The following is a 19,000-nucleotide window of genomic DNA, read 5'->3' as shown; positions in this document are numbered from 1 at the left end:
GGGGGGGGGGGGGAGGTCTGTGCCTAAGTGTAATGGAACCTGATGGAGGCTAATTAAATAGAAAACCATCCATTTGTGCTGTCTCATTAGGGATTTGTCATAAAAACCTTATGTTCTCTTACAAGCCTAAACAAGTGTGTTCACCATGTAAAAATCAGCCATAAAGCTGTCTGGAGAGTAGTTAACATGTCTAAGCTGTCATTTATACAGGCTGTCTGCAGCCTGGATCCTGCAGGTAGGAATGGCCTTTCCACTGTCCTCAAACCACCCTGCATAAATGGGGCATCCCTCCTTCGAAATGGGAAAGAGGGCCAAGCCCAGCAATCCTACACCAGTAGTCATGTGGAGCGGATGCTTCTCCGTCTGGCCCTGATGGGAGCCAGAAATCAGAGGCAAAGAGCACTTGTTATTTTAGAGCTGTGCCAAAGATGTTCAGAGGTTTAGAAAGCGTAAATTTATTAGCAGTTTTTCCTAGGGTCTATGAAGATTGCCTCCCCTCTGCCTTTGCGAGTGGCCTGGTCTCCTCCTCAGCCCCAATCAGGCTACTATTTTTGAGGAAAACTGAATTCCCTGTAGGGCATGGGAGTCATCATGCAATTTTGCAGTGGAAGAAAGTTGCTGGCTATGGCCTTTGGCTGCCCCAGGGGAAAATCAACACAGTCTAAATGACTGCTCTCTCCAGTGTCCGGCCAGGATGAGTTTTTCGCTTGTCTAGACTCTGCAGGCTTCACAGTTTCTGCCAAAACTAGGGCTTGTGCAGAGTCATATTGGGTCAGATCTTCCCATGGGCAGGAGGAGATAACCACTTTCTGTCTATGGGATGACCCCCCAGGGTAATGCCAGCTGGTGTCTCCTTGCAGGCATCCGAGGTGGAGCGGCAGCTCTCCCTGCAGGTCCACACCCTCCGGGAGGACTTTCGGGAGAAGAACTCCTCCAGCAGCCAACACATTGTACGGCTCGAGAGCCTTCAGGCTGAGGTGAGTCTCCTGTGCTCGGCCTCACTCCAAAAGATGGCCAGGGCTGTTTTAACTTGTATAAAGAACCCCTCTGAACTGGGTAATCAAAACCTGCTTCTTGGAGCAAACAAAGAGAAGGATGGTAGCTGTGGTGCAAAGGACTCCCCCAATGAGGATTTTTGCTGCAACCCAGGGCTGGCCGGAGTGGCACTAGGCAGCTTCCACCGCTGCCTCAGTCACAAGCATGCCTGCAAAATGAACGGATCAGAAGGATCTTCCAGGAGCTAAACCATGGTTGTGCTCTTGCAGGGCTGCTGCCCAGTACAGATTAAACTCTGGGGCATGGTGGGAAGGTCTGCACAGTTGAGGTTTTTTTTCAATTTCTCACGCTTGCAAAGAAAGCAGCAATCCTCTCCTGTCTCTGAGCCACACATGTGGGAAAGCAAGGAGTCCCTGCCTGGTTTAGCTCTGGTACATTAGGAATGATTTTACCTTTCTTCTTCTTCCCTTCCCTGATGGGAGTCACTGAAGACCATGTAGGCAGCAACCAGAGGGGTAGATGTCCAACTACTACCCTATGGCTTTTTTTATTTATAAGCTGTTTGGAAGAGCTTTTCCTAAAACCTCTCAATTTCTTCTTTTCTCCCACTCCCACCTGCTCCCTCCTGGTCCCTCGCCTTTTCTCCCCCTCCCCTTGGTGTGGAGCAGCAGGTCCTTGAAGTAAGTATAGAGGCTCGGAAAGGGTTTGCCCGCGGGTGCATTGCTGTCATCATGCATGCCTGTCACTATGCATGCCTCACCTTGCCTCCTTGCCTCCTTCCTGTCTCTTGCTTTCCAAATCCCTTTCCCTCTGTGCCCTTCCTATGGCCCAGGGCCCACGGCAGAGCAATGTTTTTTCTGTTACACAGTCATTCACAGGGTGTTCATTACTGATTTGGGTACCAAATATGAACTCTTGATACAATCTCTGTATTATACCTCTTATTTTTCTCACATCTCACATCCCTTTTCTCCAGCCCACGCAAATCATGATGGTGGTGGGAAGAGATACCTCAGAAACCATTAGTCACCTAAAAGCAGCTTTCTAATACCTACAGCAGCCTTTACCCTGCAGAAATAGCAAGTCCACACACTTTGCTAATATTCCTTCATGCAGCCAAATCTTTCCAGCAACCTGGAAAGCAGCAAAGAGACAAGGTCCCAAAGAGGCCAAGAAACCAGTGGGAAGTTGCTGAATTTGTCTATGGTCCATGAATTAAAAGGAGGCCATAGGGAATATTTAGGGTTGTACTGGACTGGTAAATGGCATACCCAGTCCCCAGAGGTCCTGTGTGTACTAATCTGGGAAAAGGCTACTTTTTCTTGCTTAAACAAGGAGTGACCTTGGCTAGTGCTGATTCATCCTGTGCACTGTTCCCAGCTAACTGAATCACAGAGATTTTGCTTGGCACATTGTCCCTTCTCACCTGAAATCATTGCCCTTGACAATTAAAAGAAATGAACCAATTTTAAAAGCAACCGATCACTGGGAGACTAAAAATAAGCATGGCACAGAAAGGATTCATCACAAGTAAAAAGACAGAAAAATCCCTAGTGAGGACCTGGCAAACATACAGCAATTAAGAAAAGTGTATGGGCAGTGCTGTGGCACAGCCCTGCGGGGAGCAGGGTCCTGCAGGCTCACCCTGTGGTTTCAAGCACCCATACAGGAGAAAATGCCACCATGCTCAGTTGGGGACCAGCCAGGAAAAAGCAACTAGGTTTGCCCAGTCTTGCAAATTTTAAGGTACAAGGGGTATGCAGGGCTGGTCTCCACTTAATCCGTTTGGACATTTCTGCCTGCTCCCTAGCCTCCTGCCAATGCACCCAGCCCCTTTGGACCTGCCCCTGCAGCCTAGGGAAGGAGGAGTTTCCTTTCAGAGGCTTCCTAAGCTGTAAGCCACACACAGAGATACAGTTTCTCTCATACAGGTACAGAACATGTATGTACATGCTTTTGCTTTTTGCTGTTTCATTTCTCTCTTCCATCCTCTCTTCTCCCTGGAAAGCGCAGGGTCCAACACTGCCTCTCTTTCCTCCACAGATCAAAATGCTGACGGACAGAAAGCGGGAGCTGGAGCATCGCCTTAGTGCCATGATGGAGGAGAATGACCTGCTCCAAGGAACCGTGGAGGAGCTGCAGGACCGAGTCCTCATCCTGGAAAGACAAAGCCATGACAAGGACCTGCAGGTGAGGAGGCAGCAAGGGGACAGGGAAGAGGGGGGAAATGGAGTAAAAGACGTGGTTTGGGGTAAAACTCACCAGGGAGATAATCAGGAACTGGGAGGTAAAACAACTGGAAGAATAAAATGGCTCATGTAAGCATGGCAGCAAGCAGGGTCCTGGGTGTTCCCCACAGGGACAGATAACAGGAGCTGCAATGGGGCATCCTGACAGCAAAGAGCAGCTTGGGAGGGACATCTGAAAAGGGAGTGGGACAGGGTATTGGGGAAATGAGGGAAACATAAAAGGAAGCAGAGAATTCTGGTTGTAGTTAATTTTACTTAATTTTTTTATATTAGAATTGGCTTCAGAAGGGGCTTCTTTAGACCCTGCTGTCCCAGAGGGTAGTAACTGTCCTCATAGCTCTCACTGCTCAGATGGTTTCCCAACAAGCCCCGTGGTGTTTGTAGCCACGTGTCACCAAATGTTACTCCCCGTAGAACAAGCTGGCACCTCTGTGTCTTCACGCATCTTAGTAGAGAGCAAAATTTTTTCATTTCTGTTCTGCAGGTTGGTAACTACTGGAACCCTAGCTCTCCAGAATAGCCCTGAATCTTTTTTCCCCTTTATATATATTTCTATTATTGTTATTATTATTGTTGTTATTGTTGTTATTATTATATGAATATAGATTTTTTTAAATCACATCTATATTACTTTTCTTTTTGGATTCACTTCCTGATGTGTTGTTTTCAGCAAATTTTTTTACCTGAGTCCCAACTTCATGATGTTCCTCATTTTAGTGCTGATTAACCTGCTATTTTTATCTTTCAGGATATTCTAGAGTCTAAACAGTGTCTAATGACACTTGGAGATTATTAAGCTCCAATAAATAGTAATACCAGCCAAGAGTACCTTCCTCCTGGCTGGAAATCCTCTTTTGTGACACCCATTCCTCCCTCTCAGCTCCTTCACAAACCAAGAGAATCATCCAATTCCGTATCACCTCCACTAATACTTTTTTTTCCTACTTCCTTGACAAATTCCTTGATTTTCTTTGCAAGCTGCACCAAAGCCAGCTGGAGCTCCAGGAGGTGCGGCTGTCCTACCGGCAGCTGCAGGGGAAAGTAGAAGAGCTCAGTGAGGAGAGAAGTCTCCAAAATTTCAACACAACCAGCACATCCCTGCTATCTGAGATAGAGCAGAGCATGGAGGCAGAGGAGCTGGAACAAGAACGAGAACAGGTATTTGCCCTCCGGCCCCTGGGAAAGCCCATGGACCTCTATGAAAGTAAATCTCTGCATCCATTTCAAAACCAACATAGCAAGCTAGACAAATATTTGTGAGGTTTGGTAATCACATGCCTCACTTCACCGTGGAAGGAGCATCTCCATGGCCTTGATGTCCCAGGCTAATGTCAGGCTCTCTTGTTCCAGCTGAGGCTGCAGCTCTGGGAAGCATATTGCCAAGTGCGATATCTCTGCTCCCATCTCAGAGGAAACGACAGCGCAGACTCAGCAGTCTCTACAGACTCCTCTATGGATGAGTCTTCAGAAACCTCATCAGCCAAAGATGTCCCAGCTGGCAGCCTAAGGGCGGCTCTCAGCGAGCTGAAAAGACTGATACAAAATGTGCTGGATGGGGCAGACTCCACGGTAAGTTGGTGGCACAGAAAGACCTTGGCTTGTGCATGTCCCCTTGCCTGGGTGACAGAGCTTGCTGCAGGTTTCTGCTGGATCCCGAAGTCCCCAGTCTCCAAGAAAACCTCTGTAGCCCACAGAGATGGGCTGTCACAGTGCATAGCCTGCTTCATATGTCTCAAATGGTCAGCCAAGAGCCAAGCCAGCACATGCAGTTCCAGCCTGCAGTGGTCAGACAGCTCTAAGTTTCAAGCTTATGCAGCTGTCATTGATCTGGGAGTCATTCTGGAAAATTAATGAAAGTAGGCTTTCTTTGAGATTTGCAGTAAGTTAGAGTTTCAGTGTGGAAATACTGCAGATTGTCTTATACATCACAGTTCAGTTATTTCCCTGAGGATTTTCCTAACCTTGCTTTATTAGCAATAGTATCACAAAACCACCATAACCCCTGTGGGGGTATGTTCTGCCCCTGCAAATTGACACTGGGTACAAATGTCTTGGCAAGAGCTGCCAGACTCAAATTCATAGACAGGTGAAGGGTTTTGCTGGCACAAGATGGTGTCTGTGGGATATGGTCCTGGGGCTGCTGGGGAGGAGGGGATGTCATGGAGGACCACTCAGCATCCACAGGAGCACAGAATTTCAAGAAAACACCTCACTTTTTCAAAGGTTCAAATCAGGCCTATTTCCATCACCCACAAGCTGGTTGCATTGCCAGTATGACTTATCTGAGATGCTATGGTGAGGGAAAAAAAAATAGAAACTCCTGCAAAGGGTCTAGAAACACAGATACTGTAGCTATATGTTACCAAGTGGTGAGTAGGGTTCTGTTAATGTGGTTTATGCTAAGGTGAGAACATGTCTGCATGCTCTTTTTATCATGTGTAGAAGCACTGCCCTTGACTGAGCATGTTTCCACTGTGGAGGTATATGGGAACAAAACTGAAACTCTACCACAGTCACATTCACACTTTCTTCTTCCTTGTTTAGTACCCCCCCATCCCAAACCAGTATCAAATTAATGCAATTGCCTTTTTTAAAGTGAAATCTGAGCAAGAGATTTCTCTCCCGCTCTCAGAGCTCTCGACGAAGTGACGACGACACCTTAGAGGAACAGATCAGGCGAACAAGTGAGGATTCGCGAGCCCTGAGGGAATTAATGGAGGGAGAACGGGGGAAACTGAGGCAGAGTTTGGAGGAGCTGCAGCGACTGCACAGCCAGGTTAGCAATTCCCACACTTTACACATGGTCTCGTAACACCAGTGTTCACTCTCTGAGACATGCCTTCCATAGAAGAGATCAACATGATAAATGACCCAGGAAGATTTGGCCCACAACCAGTTATGGTTGGATGAGGGAGGCTCTGTTAAACCTAGCAGAGAGGCTTCATGCATTTAGGATCTGAGTTTTTGACAAGTTGTCTGGGGTCCATCCCAGACACCATCTCCAGCAGCCAAACTTCCTTTAAACCTTTCCCCCAATCTGCTTCTCAGCCAACCTGTCTCACTTAAATTCTTCTTCAGCAGAAGACCCCAAAGTACAAGGCTGCTTGATATGGGGTACTGGAAACCCACAGGTATCCAGTCTGACCTGCCTTGCTTGCACTAAGCCCTTGTAAGGGGTATATCCAGCCACTGGATGGGCAAAACAGTGCTGCTCTGCTGTGCAAGGTGCAAGGTTCACCCCCTTCCACAGCAGCATCACAAAACCCTCATAAATGCACACCTAAGAATCTCAGTCATGGCACCAGGCAACATTCCAGGGCCAACAGGGACTGGCTAAGACAATCTCAACAGCAATGAATGATCCAACCCCCAAAACAACACGACACCCAAAGCACAGAATCGCACTGCATCCACACTGAACATCATCTGTGTCTGAGGTCTTATGCCAAAAGCAGCAAATGGAGACAGGCACTTGAGGAGATGCTCTGCCATCCCTATCTCTATGGGACAAGTCTGCAAATGCTGGGAGGGATCTGGAGGCTGCAGCAGAAGCAGCCTTTAACACAGCTGCTTGTGTGGCACCAACTGTGTTGGAGCAGAGAGTAGGATTAACACCCTTAGGTGGTCTGGCCAGTGGCACTGTATTGCCCTTTTGCTGTACCCCTTTGGAGAAGAGAAAGGAAAACACATCCCAGTTCGCAAAGTCAGCATAACCTGGGGTCTGACAGCCTTCTGTAGAGCTTATGGGAGCTCCCACCATGGGGCTGAAGAAAAAAAAGAGTAAGACCACCATTAAATACGTCTGGCAGTGATGGCTGCATGAGTACAAGGATGGAAAATAAACTCGCCGGCAAAGCAGCTGATCAGAGGCAGACTGCAGCGGAGGAGCAGCCCTGGCACCTGTCCTGCCCTGAGGACTGCTCCTCTCAGCGATGTGGCCACCACAAGAGACACCTTCAAGGGTCCAAACTTGTGTCCCCAGTGAGACATGAGCCCAGATGCTCCTCTGGCCGTGCTGCCATAGTCCTGTGCTGACAGAGACCATTGCAGGCTTATTCACAGATTTTGAGCGACCATTCATATGCCAGCAGCATATGGATACAGCACCTCCTTACCAGTGCTCCCGGGCACGAGGCCTTGACAGGACATCAGGAGGGAGCAGCACTTGGTTGTTCTTTGCTGTGGCTGGTCTCCCCAAACTCCCCAGCCAGGAAGGACCAGCGGACCCACCCTGGATCACAAGTCTGGACCCCCGTCTCTGCTTTTAGGGGTCCCTGACTACCAACACTCTGAATATTCAGGGAGCAAAGGGAAGACTGCAGTTCTACTTTCTTCTCACACCTCTGTGCTATATGAAGAAAGATGGGGCATAACTACAAATGCAGCAGACATTGCTCTCAGAGAAGCACTTCAGCCTCACGCAGCAAGTACACATCTCCCACAGCTTTTGCCCATAACACAACCTCACACTTGCTCAAGGTTAATAGTTATTCTCACCTCCCATAGAAGAGGCGATGTTTTCTTCAGTTCAGTACTAAAGAAAATCAATGCACATGGAAATCTGGTCCACCTGGGGCAGCAGTGCTTTGCTGCCTCTGCATCCTTCTGTGCTGTCACTGGTATTGCTACAATAAAAGGGGAACTCCTAAATGGCTTTTGGGACCTTGTAGCACCACACACATTCATTGCTCCTGCCTGAGAGCAAGGTAAGCTGGTTGGAGTCAGGAATTGGCCCCGCCTCTGTCTACACTGGAAAGCAGTTTTGCATCTTCTGCCTGGTCTGTATCCTCTCCCTGTGGCATCCCATTCTTACCTGAAACACAGACAAAAACAGTTAAAACCCCAAGCCTATGCCCAAATGCATTTTTTGGGCCTCTTGATCCACTGTCCCCTGGGATTTCAGCAGAATTGCTCAGCACCTTTCACATAGGTCTCACACCGCTCTCCGTCACATCATTGCTCTGAGGTGCATTCCATGCTGGGCTGCAGGAGGGCACAGCCTGGGCAGAGCTTCCTGATTCCCTGGCAGCCCCAGCACACAGCGGGGAGCTTCTGCACACAGACAGGGCTTGTTTGCACCCTCCTCCCCCTGACCCAGCCATGCCGTGCTAACGGCAGATCCTCCCACGCCGTTGATGTGATGAGCCCTTTTTGACTGTCTGCCCTCTATTTAAAGATTTCTTTGAGGATTCAAGCACTACTGAGCTGCATTTAGAGAAGGGAGGTGGGTTAAATGCTGGAAGGGTTTCCAGGTGGTGGAGTAGCATAACAGAGCATGTGTGCCCTAGACAAAGAAATTAAATGTGTATGAAATATTGCAAAGCTGTGCTAATGTAATCCTTGCATGATTTCACACACTATTAACTCACTCTGCACAGGACCAAAACGATAGATCATTTCTCAGGCTATTTAAGACTCTGCACATATTTTAAAGTCTAATTAAAATTATAAGATGTGCCAGTAACACCTTTCATGGTGTGAAAGGGAATTTTCACATCCTTTGTCTTCAGCATCATACTGCTTCAAGAGACACAAGGGCCCCCTCCAAAAAATCTTATTTGCTACTAAATGATGTTTGCAATAATTTAACCCTGGAAAGATCAGAATACAACAGGCAGACTCAGAGGATGTGTGTGCAAGACAAAGTGCTTGACAAGGGGCAGTATTTCAGCACTGATGCTGTAGTGACAGCAAAGTTGCAGGTGGGTCCTGCCCCATGCAGCTGCACAGCTTTCAGTGCTGTTGCTGCATGTTACTGAGGCTGTCCTGGTGACCCATCTTGCTCAGACCGGCACTGCTGGCATCCCAGGGCAAGCTGGCGCATTGCATGGGGGATTGCAGCAGCACTAACAGCCCCTTCCCAGCAGACACAGCTTCTCCTAAAAGCAGGGGAGCTCAGCCTCCAGGTTGGCCTATGTGGCTTTTTTTTCCCGCCACTCATGATGAATTTGTCTGAGCAGCCCTGGGTTTCATGCTCTCCCTCTGCCCACAGGTCACACTGCTGAGTGTGGAAATGACGACGCTGAAGGAGGAACGGGACCGGCTGCGAGGTGCTGCTGAAGACAAGGAGACAAGTGAACAGCTCCTGCAGGCCATCAGGGACCGAGATGAAGCCATTGCCAAGTAAGTGGTATGAACAGCCAAAGACAGGCTGGGCTAGCAGTTATGGAGTGCTTTAGTAGGAGATGCCTCCAGGGTGAATTTCTCCCACCCTCCATGAATTTCAGTAGCTGTTACAAAGTGATGGAGTGAGTCTCAGCTTTGCTGGCATTGGGAAATGCTGCCAGGAGCTTGGTGCAGGGCAGGAGATGCCAATTTCCTGAGCTGCCCCATGGCAGGATTGGGGACATTTAGGAGGATGCTGTGAACCATGTTTTTGCCATCCCTCCTGCTGGTCTGAGTCACAGCAAGGAGAGGACTTCAGGGAACCCAATGGTCTGCCCTATTTGTCATATTTTTCTTCTTTTGCTCCCCCAGACACACAACCCTGCTTTCCTGCCCATCCCCATTACAGCCCTGCTTGGGCTTCTTCCCTAAACCATCTCTTCGGTCATTTGTTCTCCTTTCTTATTCCAGGGCCTTTTTTGCACCTCCAGTCCTGTAATTCTCTATTTCTCCTTTCAGGATACTCTTAACTGTTTGACTGTTTCTTTTCCCTATCCTCCTTGCAAACCTATGCAGTTTTGCTACCCTGTACCCCATACCCTGCTTCCCCAGCTCTGTGCTTGGACTTGCCACACTGCCCTGAGCACTTTTTTGCCCCGAGGAGAGTGGCAGAAACATTCACCCCCCTGTGCTCTAGGTAGAAAGGACACATCTGATAATCTCTTCAATAAGCAGATGGGCTGGGACACCACCAGACTATCTCCTTATGGAAATACCTAATACTCAAGCCCCCAGCAAGAGGAGGAGCACAAGAGCATTGCACCTCTGAGGATGTGGGGAGCTAAATCAGCACGCACAATCCTTTCACCTTTTTTTAAGTGACCCGATCATCTGTGCTGCTCTTGCCTGGGTAGCTGGCTACCAAATTCCCATCACTGTCCTCTGTAACACCTCCATCTGTTGGCAAAAATCAGGAGCATCCCAGCTGCACTGCCGGGTGCAGAGAGCTGGTTCTCACATTTCCAGTGCGTGTGGGTTGCTGGTTCTGCTGTGGCTATGGCAACGCACTGCCACCGTGATAAATCCCCCGGTAATATCCAAGCAGCAGTGGGGAGCTTCACAACAAAAGGCTATTTAAGGTGCTCAAACCCACAGCCATGAGTGGAAGGGTACAGCTTCTCCACAGCGGTTAATGACCCCACTGGGACAAAGCACTAATATTTACGGCCGACTGTCCTGCAGTGACAGGAGCTGAGAGAAAGGGGGACATGACAAGTGTGCATGGGTGAGTGGCGGGTGATTAATGAGCAGAAAGTGGCTGCAAGTGAAAGCAGACAAGAGTGTCTTGTTGCTAGAAATGAAAGCATCCCTCCACAGGCTGAGCGGACTGCTCCCAGGCAGCAAGACGCTTGGGAGGCTCATAATATGCTTCCCACCTCGCACCTCAAGGGTTAAGTCACTTTTGTTGAAGCCCTCCCAAAAAAAAAGCCCTAACTCTGAACAGAAATAAAATCACTGCCTGAGGCAGACATCTGGCATGGAAAATTTTTAGCTTGAAGCTGAAGTTTGGCAACATGGGAAGCAATGGGAAAATAGGATCCTATAATAGGAGATGTTAAGCAACCACTACCTGGAATATAAACACAAATTCCCAAATTGCTCTTCTGCAGGGGAGCACAAGGGAGCTATTAGGAGGCAATGAATTAGCTACAGTTAATAAGATGCAATTATTTCTCCCGAAAATGTTTGCAAGGAAAGATGGTTCCCAGCGAGTCACGTTATGGTTTCCCATCACACAGCAGTTAATTGAAAATTTAAGGTTTGTGCTCACCTGTGTGCTTGCAGCATAGGCCAGCTAGGGCAGCTTAGGAAATGGCTCCTTCCTAGAGGACAATCCCTTTCCACTAGCCTGTAGGAGCTGGAAGATCTCAGCCACCGAGTACTCAGGCCCTTTGGGCGACCTTGGCCATGGAGTCACATGCCTGGTGGCTACCAAATGCCTGGAAGGAAATGCAGCAGCAGTGTTCACAATGGCTGGCACAACCCCATTGAAACAGGGAGCTTTCCTTAAAGAAAACATTTAATTCAAACAACTTTAACAGTTTGTCATTCTTAAAAAGCATATGCTGTGATAAACTTTCTTCTTTCATTTCTTCCTTCCTTTCAGTCCAAGTCCCAATGCAAAGCAGAGTTGTATTCTTTGAGGGTTTTTGGTTTGTTTTATACTGCAACTTGTTGATCAAGTGATCTGATACAGATCATTTGCTTTTTACCGTATACCATTTTCTTTCCTATGCATTAGTAAACAGAAGAAAAGGAAAAAATATTTATATGTAGATTCTAGCTCATTTTAGATCTCAATTTTCAATGGCAGATTCTACACATTATCCAGGCACCCTATATTATCTTACACAGCAGTGTATCTGAATATCTTTTTGTATTCTTCTTAGTGTGCTTACCAGAAATCCACTGGTTTTGTAGTAATGATGTCTACAGTTCTGTCCCACTCTTCAGATGACTAGATTGTCCAGAATACAATGGAGATGAACAGCTTCGTCTTTGGGGACTTGCCAATGAAAGAAATTGTTGACTTCTCCTCAAGGATATGTTTAACACTTCCTTTAAAAAAAAAAAAAAAAGTCACACACCCCACTTTCTTGCTCTCCCCCCAGGAAGAACGCGGTGGAGGTGGAGCTGGCCAAGTGCAAGATCGACATGATGTCCCTCAACAGCCAGCTGCTGGACGCCATCCAGCAGAAGGTGAACCTCTCGCAGCAGCTAGAGGCCTGGCAGGTGAGCAGCCCCTGGTCACCTCAGGGCAGGGTCTGGGTGGCACGCGTCCCAGGAGGCACCTTTGGGTAACTTTTCCCCCTTCCCTGTGGGTTTGCTGTGTTCTCAGCCCAAGTATCCATAGATAGGAGGCCTTGCTTTGGGCTCTGCAGGAGCCAGCAATGCAGTGGTGCTTGGGAGGGGTGTGTGGAACACAGCCCTCCCCTGCTCAAAGCCTTTCAGCTGTGAGCTGTTAATTAATTATACAGGAATAGCCTTTTAAAGTGGAGAAACAAACTGTATCACATGGCTGCATGCGACATGAGTAACATACACTTTGCAGAATAACCTGCTGTGGCCTGGGGAGGGAAGGTGTCCATGCAGGAGATGTCCCTGGGCAAGCGCAGCCCTGGGGATGTGTGGGCACAGCATGTCCTTGCATTTCCATAATGGAGCAGAAAGGTGGGAGGCAGAGAGGTTGTGGTGATTGTTTCGCGGTATAGCTGCACTGTTGTCATCAACTCAGAAGATCCAGCAAGATGGAGAAGCTAAAATCCCAGCTCTCCACCAAGGTAAAAAAAACCCAAACCCATGGCAGTTCAGCAGCTGCCCTGGAGATGCTCTGCTTGAGGTCAGTGGGGAAAACCCATGTAAAGGCAGAGAGCCCTTAAGAACAGACAAAACTGTCTCCTCCCAGAAACTAGCGCCGAGGGAGGGCTACTTTAATAGGAAACAAGCAGATACAAGAGAAAAGGTCCGGGCCAGTTGTAGTAATTTGTTGCAGACCATGCAAGACCCTGACTCTACTAACAACCAGCCTGACCGGTAGAAACCTCTCCCGTACAACCTCGCTCCTGTTTCAACTCCACTGTGTTTTCGTTTCTCTTTTTTTTCTTTTCTTTTCTTTCTCCTGCTTACAGTTTGCTTCCTCAGGGCTTTTTACTATCTGGCTCCTTTGGTTTCTGATCTAGTGGCCTTTCTCAGTTCCTGTACCAACAGCTTTAGTCGTACACCCCTCCTGCCTTTGAGGTGAGCTCCCCCCCCCCCCCCCCCCCCCCCGCCAGCCCCTTGCCTGCTCCATTCGCTGTCACCATCACCTGCATCTGTCTCTGTCCTCGCCATCATCTGGCAAGAGGGGCCAGTGGGGGATCATCTCCATCACCCACTGGTATTCTGCACACACAGACACCCTCACCCCAGCACTAGGGCAGGGCACAAGGGGCAGCATCCTGCACCCAATGGTGAGGCTTTACCCCTGTCGTGGTTTAACCCCAGTTGGCAACCAAGCACCACACAGCTGCTCACTCACCCTCCTCCGCTGCTGGTGGGATGGGAGACAGAATTGCAAGGGCAAAAGTGAGAAAACTCATGGATTGAGATAAGAACAGTTTAACAAAAACAACAAAAAAGAGAGGAATAAAACCCAGGAAAAATAAGTGATGCAACTGCTCACCTCCTGCCGACTGATGCCCAGCCAGTCCCTGAGCAGTGATCACTGCCCCCTGGCCAACTCCCCCCAGTTTATATCCTGAGTTTATATCCATCATGTGGTATGGAACACCCCTTTGGCCAGTTTGGGTCAGCTGTTCTGGCTCTGCTCCCTCCCAGCCTCTTGTGCACCTCCTCTCTGGCAGAGCATGGGAAGCTGAAAAGTCCTTGACTTACTTAGTATAAGCACTGCTTAGAAACAACTAAAACATCAGTGTGTTATCACATTATTCTCATGCTAAATCCAAAACGCAGCAGTATGCCAGCTACTAGGAAGAAAATTAACTATCCCAGACAGAACCAGGAGAACCCCCTAGGTCATAGAATCTTTAAGGTTGGAAAAGACCTCCAAGATCATCAAGCCCAACCGTCAACCCAACAACACCTTGTCTGCTAAACCATGTCCTGAAGTGCCACATCTGCACATTTTTTGAATGCCTCCAGGGATGGTGACTCCACCACCTCTCTGGGTAGCCTGTTCCAATGTTTGACCACTCTTTCAGTAAAGAAATTTTTCCTAATATCCAGTCAAAACCTTCCCTGCCACAACTTGAGGCCATTTCCCTTCATCCTATCGCTTGTTACTTGGGAGAAGAGACTGACCCCCCCGGCTTCCCCCTCCGGTCAGGCAGTTGTAGAGCACAATAAGGTCTCCCCTCAGCCTCCTCTTCTCCAGACTGAACACCCCTAGGTCCCTCAGCCACTCCTCACAGACTTGTGCTCTTACCAGCTTCGTTGCCCTTCTCCGGACATGCTCCAGCCCCTCAATGTCCTTCTTGAACTGTGGGACCCAAAATCGAACACAGCATTTGAGGTGCAGCCTCACCAGTGCTGAGCACAGGGGCACGATCACTGCCCTGCTCATAGGGGCAGGTTGCTGCGGGGAAAGCCAGGCTGAGGCACACGTATCATTAATCCTCTGTATTTGGCATATCTAGTATCTGGGAAACTTCTTGAAATACAGACTGGGATTTTACTTCTCAGTCTCATTATCTAGTAAGTGACATTGAGTGCTCTGCATAGGAGCTGTCTGTATCCAAATTCTGCTTCAGTTTGGATAGGTGGTATAAATTGAGACGTACTTACTAGTACATTCAGTATTTAGTGCTGGAATATCCACACCTTAGGGTTTTAACAACAGGCATTTGTTTTCTCACTTCACACTATGTCGCCCAATTGCAGCAATACAGCAACCCCAGACCTGCTCCCATCAGCTCTCTGAGATGAGGATCAGGCTCACTAGAACTGCAGGAAGTTGTCTCCAACATACTGACCTGAAGTGTTATTATGCAGTAGCAAAATAGTTTCCTAATGTCGCCAGAACAGAAGCTCAACCACAGAGGCACAAAACAAGTCAGGTGATTTATGTATTTTGGGGACTATTTTGCAAAGCTGAATGTTTCTGATAAAATGGGATGAGATTCTCTGCTTCAGCTGGTCATAAATGGAGGCTTTAATGTGATAAAATTTTGCTCTTGCACATTTCTAGTCCACACTTTACCAAAGACCATCAACAAGATTACAGTTTTCTGTAAGCACATAATCATGCAAGCTATAAAATATGCCACAAGCAAAATCCCACACATCTGAGCCTAGCAGAGGAGTGGATGTGCACCTCACTCCCAGGCCTAATCTGACCCACACTGATACTCATCATCTGATTGGGGGCAGGAGGGGCATTACTAGAAGTAGGAAAGGAGTACAGAGCAAACTTGGAAGTGAAGAGGACTGCTCCTCTGAAATGAGAGCTCAGTGGCTTCAGTGCAGTAGCAACAGGGGCATCGCAGGTTAGAAAATGCTACAATGCCAGAGGAGAGCTGCAGCCTGCATGGCCACAGCCACCAGCCTCCTAGGTCGCCTTGGGCAGCTCCAAGCCTTATCTCATGCAAGGGAGTCCAGCTCACGAAGAGGATACATGCCATTTGTACCTCCTTCAGCCTTACCCCTTCTGCAAAGAGCAGAAACTTCTGCCCAGAATGCCTAGAGCACACTGGTACCATGTTACACAGCTTTATGGGACCTCTTTATCAGACAGGTATCGTACCACTGGTGTTTGTCCTCCCTCTGCATCCCCGGACACTCCTGTGCCCCTGCCCAGTGCCAAGGCAGGGACCACAGCTCTGTCCCAGCCTTGCTGCGTACATCTACCCCAAATCTGCACAGCCGAGTGCTGTGCTCTCTGATTCACACATCGGACAGACAGGGACCCAAACACAGTGCACTCTCAATAGTCCATGCTGTATTTTTATATATATATAATATTTTTGTGTATATATAAAGATATATAAAAATCATACTCATCCCTTGTTATGTGGTTAACCAAGGACACGGATCTGCCATGCTGAAGCCTGGGTGCCTACCTCATTTGCTAGACGAGGTACTTTCAAAATCCAAGTGCTATACATTTTCACATGGCAGCTTCATCTCTAGAAACCTGTTTCACCTTAATGCTGATGTTTACCTTAACCTCTTTAACTCTCCCTCTGCCTTCCCCCTTTCCAGCCCTGCTCTAAAAAGATCCAAAGCCTCCCTAGTCCATGTAGCTCTGCACCCTCCTCCTCCCCCAGGGAGAGTCCCCATACTAAATTCAGGACCAGGCCTATCTATCCTTTTCCCTGCACAAAATGCTACAAGAGATGAGCCATCGTTCGAGTTTCCAGTCCAAGTTGGCTGGTTTTACACCACATTGAGCTACAGACCAGCTGGGGCACTCGCTGGGTGATGGCAGCACCTTCCCTTCCATCTCAGTGCTGCCCTGATGGGCTGCCCTGCAAGACGTGCCAAATGAACAGCGCTTCCACCACTACGGCCCATCCAAAGTATCCTTGTTCTTACCAGAGAGTGCCCTCAGTCCCAATCAGGGACCAAACCGCTGGAAAACAGTGGATTTCTCCTGTGGGGCTGGTTTGTATACACACATTTTTACTAAGCTACAATTTCAATATGCAATTATAGCAGAAATAATGGATCTGAAGGTTTAAAATTTGTAGAATTGATAGCCAGGTTTTCAAGGAACACGTTAGCATGTCATTAGCTACAACAGAACTGACTAATTATTCGATGTGGAGCAATTTCACTGTCCTGCAAACATGGATTAAGCCAGAGCGTTTTGGGTATATCTGAAAAACCACAGTGCAGTTGTTGATGCCAAGCTGTCGATCAGAGACCTCCCACCGCTCTGCTGGCTCTAGGGGAAGGAGCGGGTCTAAGGGACGAGTGCAGTTCTCTTCAGTAAGTCTGGTGCAAAACCCACATGGGGTCTGTGGGCCCATGCCTGGCCCCAGTCCCTCAGCTCCCAGTGGCACCTTCTCTGAAGAAGCCCCCCTTAACAATCGGCTGGGCAGGCAGCTTTGTCGTGCCTACCTGCCTGCTCCACATGGCAAGCACATAGACCTCATCAGCTCAGCACAGACATCCTTACTTTTTCTGGCAATTGCTTTCAGCTGCATTTGTTCTTTTTTATTTATTTCTCCCCTCAAAGGGGACATCTGCAAGCTGCAGACAGCAGAGAAACATAGTTTAGGTGTGTCACAGAGTCCCAAGCAGACGCCGGTGCTCCTCTGCGAGACCACCTCAGCAATTTATCCCTCAGAATTGTGTGATTTACCTTCCTCACTTACTAAAAAGCCTCATGGCAGCAAGTAAGACTGAGCTGGCTGCCAGGTGGGGAGCTAGACCTGTCCCCACTCTTGTCATGCCTCCCCCATCTCATCACAGCACGTTTCACACCCATTTCAGCCGCATCCCTGCACAAGCTCCCTTTGAGCATCAGCTGCCACTAACAACCCCCTCCTCTTCCTCTGCTGCAGGATGACATGCACAGGGTCATTGACCAGCAGCTGATGGACAAACACCCGAAGGAATGGAGCCAGCTTGCTTATTCCTTCTCCAGTGGCTATGGCGCAAAGCGGAGTGCCAGACCCTCCCCCGTGTTCAGGCCGGAGCAGCAGGGGAACGAGCCCTTTGGGGCAGAAGGGAACCGTCTCTTTTCCTTTTTCAAGAAAAATTAATTTGAAAAAGAGAAACATCTCCAACAATTCCTGCTTCAAGATGGGGAGTGGGGCAGCTGCCCAGCTTGCTGATGGACCCAACTCTGATCCACTAAGAAAAAAAGAAGGGGGCAAAGGAGTTAACCCTTGAGACAGACTCTGCACTATTTACACCGCACCTGGTCTGAACCAAATGTTTACATGAACTGGAGATTTGCAAATTGACAATGTGATACTAATAGAAAGAAACTTTTCTTATTCTTTAAAAGTGAAGTGATAAACTTCAGGGTATATTTTAGGCGCTTTGACACAGTCCAGTTTCTGCTGTGAAGAATAATATGATCGTCTTAAAAGCATTCTCATGCTGGAGAAGGAAATAAGCAGCCCCAAAACAAAGCAGTGCAGGGGATTGAGAACTGCTGTCACAGTGAGCACAGGGGGAAGAAGAGGGCTGAATGCAAGAGAAGAGAGGGGAGTCACTTACACCGCCTTCCGGTCCTGGCAGCTGTGATGTCCTTCATCCATCTCACTGAGACTGGAGTCGCTCTGGCCCCAGCATTGCCATGTTTTGACAAGTGTAGCTTTCTCCGTGGTGGAAGTTGAGCCCTCGCTGCAGGTCCTGCCTGGGCGCTGTGTCCCCTGCAGCTCTGCATAGCTCTTCAATCCTCACTGGGAATCCAGGCTCCTCGTGGACCAGGGCAGTTGTAAGATTGCTGATATTACCATCTTCTCTAGCTCCCTCCTGTTACAGAGAGAAGAGTTGCACATTCTGTAGTTACAGAATGTTAATGGTTTCTCCCCAAGAGACTGACCATCTACAACACATTACAAACTGGGTAATAAGAGTTGTGGATGTTCAGTCCTGGGACACCTACTGTCCCTCTAATGGCCAAAGGTAGTTGTGGAGCTTCAGCAAGTCACACACCTTTCCCCAAAGCCATGTACCCCCCCAAACAGAGTAAGAAACCTGCCATTTTAACTGGATAGGCCCCAAAAAACCCTAACCAATAATTCACTGAAAGTCTATCCGTAATGATGTCAGGAGGTCTTTGGCGATGGGTTGGCAGACTTGATCCTCGGAAAGCATGCAGGCATCTACCTTCACTAAAGCCAAAGGCAATTAGAACGTCTACAAAGCTTTGGAAATCCTGCAGCTTACTCTGTCCCATGCAGCAACATCAGCTACAGCCTGACAAAAATAATAAGCATTTGTCCCTGCCTGTGGGTCATTTACTACTCGGCCCTTCAGCGAGCAGGTAGCCAAATCTCCTTTTGACCGAAGCTGATCAGAACCTGCTTTGCCGTAAGCGTGACTTCATCAATGAGAAGGAATGTAGCTTATTTGGTGTATGCACACAGCGGTGCTGGAAATCCTGCAATACTTAAGTAGGGACCTTCCCTACA

At 48.4% G+C, this 19,000-nt stretch overlaps 1 protein-coding gene across 1 annotated transcript in view; it reads left to right on the top strand.

Annotated features, from left to right (window-relative positions):
• BICDL1 (BICD family like cargo adaptor 1) overlaps positions 1–17,617 on the top strand; it is a 49,196-nt gene extending 31,579 nt beyond the window's left edge. The window contains exons 3-11 of the mRNA XM_009642886.1: positions 861–977; positions 1,665–1,676; positions 3,040–3,186; positions 4,224–4,403; positions 4,596–4,814; positions 5,878–6,021; positions 9,238–9,368; positions 12,023–12,143; positions 17,417–17,617. Coding sequence (XP_009641181.1) covers positions 861–977; positions 1,665–1,676; positions 3,040–3,186; positions 4,224–4,403; positions 4,596–4,814; positions 5,878–6,021; positions 9,238–9,368; positions 12,023–12,143; positions 17,417–17,617 — 1,272 coding nt within the window. The remainder of the gene's footprint in view (positions 1–860; positions 978–1,664; positions 1,677–3,039; positions 3,187–4,223; positions 4,404–4,595; positions 4,815–5,877; positions 6,022–9,237; positions 9,369–12,022; positions 12,144–17,416) is intronic.
• Positions 17,618–19,000: the final 1,383 nt, after the last annotated feature.

The sequence above is a fragment of the Egretta garzetta genome, unplaced genomic scaffold (assembly GCF_000687185.1).
Source record: "Egretta garzetta isolate BGI_Z169 unplaced genomic scaffold, ASM68718v1 scaffold7, whole genome shotgun sequence".
In the NCBI taxonomy this organism is placed as follows: Eukaryota; Metazoa; Chordata; class Aves; order Pelecaniformes; family Ardeidae; genus Egretta; species Egretta garzetta.
This window is presented reverse-complemented; position numbering and strand designations above follow the sequence as displayed.